The sequence below is a fragment of the Etheostoma spectabile genome, chromosome 8, assembly GCF_008692095.1.
Source record: "Etheostoma spectabile isolate EspeVRDwgs_2016 chromosome 8, UIUC_Espe_1.0, whole genome shotgun sequence".
Taxonomy (NCBI): domain Eukaryota; kingdom Metazoa; phylum Chordata; class Actinopteri; order Perciformes; family Percidae; genus Etheostoma; species Etheostoma spectabile.
In genome coordinates, this window is record NC_045740.1 from 5,724,804 (window position 1) to 5,729,807 (window position 5,004).

Consider the following 5,004-nt stretch of genomic DNA (forward strand, 5'->3'; position numbering starts at 1 on the left):
TGGCGCTGTAAAAAAAAAAAAAAAGACATATATAGCCACTGATTTCTAGATGTTTCTTTCGCAACGTAAGTCTGTGGTAAAAAAGTAATTTTGGGCCAGAGAATACACGTGACGGACACCGAACTTGTAATGCCACAGTTTGGCCTCTATGTCAAATTGGCTTCAAAGCTCAACACATTTCCTGTAAACACATTAAAAGTAATGGAAATAATCTTCAATTTTGTGCAAAACACTTAAAGTTAACCATCAGAAAGTGTAGATAATGTCACTTACTACTTTGGCTCACTCTTGTCATGGCTCCTGTATTTGTGTATTGTTCAGGTGGTGCCACAGATCACTCATCCTAACATCCTGACCACATCTTCCTCTCCAAGCATCCACACACACAGTTACACTTATACTAAATTTTTCTTTTTGAGTCAGCTCATTTTCTAGAAAATGAGAAGTGAGCAAGTCAGTCAATCCTGTTCCCTGGGTATCCCAAGCCCTGTACATTTCCTACTCGCATCTGATTAGCTGGATCATTTGTGGTCATCATCTCTTGAGTTGCTTAATCCACTTGATTTAGCTAATCAGTTATAAGAAAAGCAGGTAGAGATGGAAAATATGCTGGGATTTTAGTACAGGGAAAAAGGATTGAGATCCGCTGCCTTGATACACTGATGTGTTAACCAGGTTGTTGTGATCCAATGTGAGTGTCTTCTTTGAATTTGGGTTTTTGAGGATTAGTCCTAGATCCCAAAAAGATAAGGAGATGAAAGGAACTGAAACGTTAAATAGCGTTCACTTCAACAAGTCATTAAAATGTTTACAATGTTCTTGAAAACACCGATATGTGTGACTTGGCGCTTGACAATGCAGAAAGCCTTGAAGCCTTATGTCAGCCACAGTCAGTCCTTCAAGGTATATAAGATCCAATGTAATGGTTGTATAGCTATATGTGAATCTGTGAATCTTTACTTTCCTAATCCTTACCACTGAAAATGATGACCAATACATTACATACGTTCCACACAGCTTGAGCTTGCTTGCCACACTACACAACAGTCCTACTACACTTTTTCTCCCCACTATACCATAATCTCCTAGAATGAAGAGTAAGCCTTTTATAATTAATTCTCTTGCATCTTCAGCCATGTAAACTGAAGGTCACGCATGATGACAATTGTAACATCTGGTCTGAACTCATTTATAGCTTTGGAATAGACTTTTAACATTTTATATAGATCAGATATGCCTGGGCAACATTTTGGTTTCATAAACGCAGCGGTGCTCTCTGTTAAGTGTAAATGTACAATCTGTAGACAATAAAACCATAACATACAAGCATGGCTGACTTCCTTGTCCTACCGTTGACTCTGTTGCAGGAAGCCTATCCCTCAACACCCCCAATATGGTTTGTTGACTCTGATGACCCTTGTCTGGCTGAAGTGTTGGAGCGCCTAGAAGATGTGAGAAAAGGCACCACATTGGTGAGTTGGCTGCTGGGGGTCCAGCTTCATGGAGACTTGCTCAAAATGGGAATGTCACATACATTTATTTGCTGGAACAGTGGAAAGTGGGTAGAATTGTTACAGTTGTTGCAGTTTGGTTTTCAATATTAATATCTTAATTATTTTCACTGATTACACCCACAGCTTCTTCAGCAGTTGAAGCGCCTCATTTGTGATCTCTGTCGGCTTTACAACCTGCCACAACATCCAGATGTAGAAATGCTTGACCAGCCTCTTCCCGCTGGCCCGATTACCCAGGAGCGAAAGGTACTCGCTTAATTCCAGAGTGAAATTCAATGTGTTTTTGTTGCATTTGAAAACTCACTGTTTGTCAACTCACAATGTTTCACCACATTACAGAATGGGCCATCAGATGAGGTGACATCTGAAGAGGAAGAAGAGGAAGAAATGGCAGAGGTACCTATGCGTATTAATGACCGTTCAGTGAATTCATGTTCTTCATAGCTTAATGGTGCAATTTGTTTTAAATGCTGTTTCTAAACATATTTGATACACTGACAGCAGGACATTGATCTGGACCAAGACCTGGACCATTATGACATGAAAGAAGAAGAGCCAGTTGATGGGAAAAAGTCAGAAGATGACGGGATAGAAAAAGAGAATCTGGCCATCTTGGAGAAGATTCGTAAAAACCAGAGACAGGATCACTTGAATGTAAGTGCTCATTCAGGTCATGTTTTTCTTTATTACGTTCTGTTGACTGTCAGTGAAGGAGGTTCCTTCACTGTAAGTTTTCTTTTTGACAGTCTCCTGGATAGCATTTTTTTCATTTATCCAAATCTTTTCAAATAGGCCTTCTTTATCAAATTGAATTAGGATATATATATATATACATATATATATATATATATATATATATATATATTAATAATAACAATAACAATAATAATAATTAATAAAGTAACGTAAGTTACTAAAAGCTAAAACTCAGAGAGTCAATTTACATCGGTAATAACCTTTTGTTCCAAACACTGTACTTTCTAGTGGCAGTCCAAATAATGTTCACAACCTGCAACTACAACCTGGAAATGAGATGAGCAGGATTAGATATGAAATGTTGATCAAATGTCTGCTTCATGGGTCAATGGTTTTCTACATTGCTCTATATAGAGAGATAAAAGGTTAGATAAGAGATTTGTTAGCGTTGGAGTTTAGCAAATCTGGATATTTTGATAGCAACCAGGAACCATTTGGCAAAATGGAACCGTTTCTGGAACCCAACCCTTCTCCTGGATAGTTTCACAGTAGTACAGGGTTATACTATAGCCACTGGACACACATTCTTTTTCATTCCTTCTGTCAGTTTCACCATGTTCAAATCAACAGTATAGCACGGTGTCCAAAACGCAGACTCATCGTTTCTTTCACTGCTGACAGTGTGGCTGCTGCCGCCGAGGGCTCCAGCAGAAAGAAAAGCTAGGCTGTACAGCAAAAAGTTTAGCGAGCTCTTAACTTTTTCAGCAACACAGTCCAACATTATCAGGCATTGCAGTAGATAAAGATGCTTGCTGACAAAAAAAATTATAAAAAATAAACTGAACTGATTCCAATTGCTGAATTTATTTGGATTAAGTAAAGGTTAGTATCTTAAAATAACAGGTATCATTACTGCATGGGAACGCTTTATGATCAAAGGTGTCTCTTGTGGGCTTATGGTAGAAAAGTTTAGCAACTTAGTAACTTGTTTTTATTGGAAAGTTGGATGTCCTTTCAAGTGTTGAAAATGCTCAATTAATGCTACCATCGATGGACATACTTTTCTGATTCCCCTGATGTAGTCCTGCCAATTTTTATTGCATACTGCCGGTTCTTATTTGTCCAGGCGTCCTACATCTGTGTGACTCTCCTTTTGGGATTTATGTTACAGGGTGCAGTGTCCGGCTCCGTGCAAGCCTCAGACCGCCTAATGAAGGAACTCAGGGAGATCTACAGATCACAGAGTTACAAGACAGGTGACGGCAATGACACATTTCCCCACAGTGGGGACTTTTAATGTTTTACCATCTCGTCAGCAGATTGATGTGAAGCGCTGTGTTTGTGCCACTTATTTCACAGGTATTTATTCAGTCGAACTAGTCGGGGACAGCCTTTATGAATGGCACGTCAAGTTAAGGACGTAAGTTCTTGCTGGCTTTTAAGATTTTCAAATATTGTGTTGGATTGTGCTTTCTGTTAGATTTGACTTGTTCTTTATTACAGGGTAGACCCAGATAGTCCATTACATAGTGACTTGCAGGTCTTGAAAGAAAAGGAAGGAGTGGACTACATTCTGCTCAATTTCTCTTATAAAGTGAGTCCTGTAATAATATTTATCAAGGGTTTTATTTGGGAAAAGTTTTCTTAAGACTGAAAGTTTGTTTGTTCTTCTTCATATGACAGGATAACTTTCCTTTTGACCCACCTTTTGTACGGGTTGTCTCACCTGTGCTCTCCGGAGGGTAAGTGTTCAGTAACCCCCCCCCCAACACACACACACACCAAGATATTGTGAATTCAGTTTAAAGCACAACCCATTTGCAAAAAGGGCCAAGTGAACACTTACTTGATCAAATGTACATACCTGCTTTAATATAGATTTAAATAACAGTCATTCTTTATACTGATTGTTGTTGTTTTTCAGTTATGTTTTAGGAGGAGGGGCTTTGTGCATGGAGCTTCTCACAAAACAGGTTTGGGAATGAGTTATATAAGTTCTATGACATACGGTTACTTTCCTCAACTTGAACTTCATTAATGGTTTTGTGTGTGTTTTTTAGGGCTGGAGCAGTGCCTATTCCATAGAATCTGTCATTATGCAGATAAATGCAACTCTGGTTAAAGGAAAAGCCAGGGTGCAGTTTGGAGCCAATAAGGTAATTGATGTTATTAGTCAGGTCTCAGTGTGCTTAACATTCACGAGGGTTCACAACAGTTAGAAAACGCGTCTTAAGGTTAACGTATTTATAGCAGGCGCCTGGGTGGCTCACCTGGTGGAGCGGGTGCCCGTATATGGGGGTTAGCTCACTCGCTGCATGTTTGACTCTGCCCTGTGGCTCTTTACTGCATGTCATTCCCCCTCTCTCTGTATGCATTTTGCCATATTATGCCTTTATTGGAGCCAATATTAGAAAGATGACGAGTAAATTATGGGGTGCGGAATGACGGGCAACAAAGTTCAGAAACAAACCATGAACACAATGTGTTTGTAGTTGTTTATTCCTACTGCATAGTGAGCAATTTCTGTGCATCTAATGGAACATTTATATGTTTTCCAGAACCAGTACAATCTTGCCAGAGCACAACAGTCGTACAAATCCCTTGTGCAAATTCATGAAAAGAATGGTGAGTAAATATTCTTAAATGTTTGGGCCTCTGTTTACACACAGTGGTATGGATCTGTTGGCAAAGGGGTTTCTCTTTCTGTTTTTACAGGCTGGTACACACCACCTAAAGAGGATGGATAAGGAGCTACTACCACTATGCACTGGGAACATGTCTTTGGGTCAAAGTA

The 5,004-nt window shown here is 39.3% G+C and overlaps 1 protein-coding gene across 2 annotated transcripts in view; it reads left to right on the forward strand.

Moving 5' to 3' along the window:
- The window catches only part of LOC116693917 (ubiquitin-conjugating enzyme E2 Q2), a 6,478-nt gene extending 1,474 nt beyond the window's left edge, over positions 1–5,004 (forward strand). Inside the window, exons 2-13 of one of the 2 annotated variants that reach the window (XM_032523234.1) lie at positions 1,368–1,472; positions 1,638–1,760; positions 1,854–1,910; positions 2,016–2,168; positions 3,382–3,466; positions 3,570–3,630; positions 3,714–3,804; positions 3,894–3,952; positions 4,135–4,183; positions 4,271–4,366; positions 4,769–4,835; positions 4,926–5,004. In XM_032523234.1, the coding sequence (XP_032379125.1) occupies positions 1,368–1,472; positions 1,638–1,760; positions 1,854–1,910; positions 2,016–2,168; positions 3,382–3,466; positions 3,570–3,630; positions 3,714–3,804; positions 3,894–3,952; positions 4,135–4,183; positions 4,271–4,366; positions 4,769–4,835; positions 4,926–4,957 (978 nt within the window). In that variant the 3' untranslated portion in view covers positions 4,958–5,004. The remainder of the gene's footprint in view (positions 1–1,367; positions 1,473–1,637; positions 1,761–1,853; positions 1,911–2,015; positions 2,169–3,381; positions 3,467–3,569; positions 3,631–3,713; positions 3,805–3,893; positions 3,953–4,134; positions 4,184–4,270; positions 4,367–4,768; positions 4,836–4,925) is intronic. The other variant, XM_032523235.1, reaches the window with a different exon arrangement.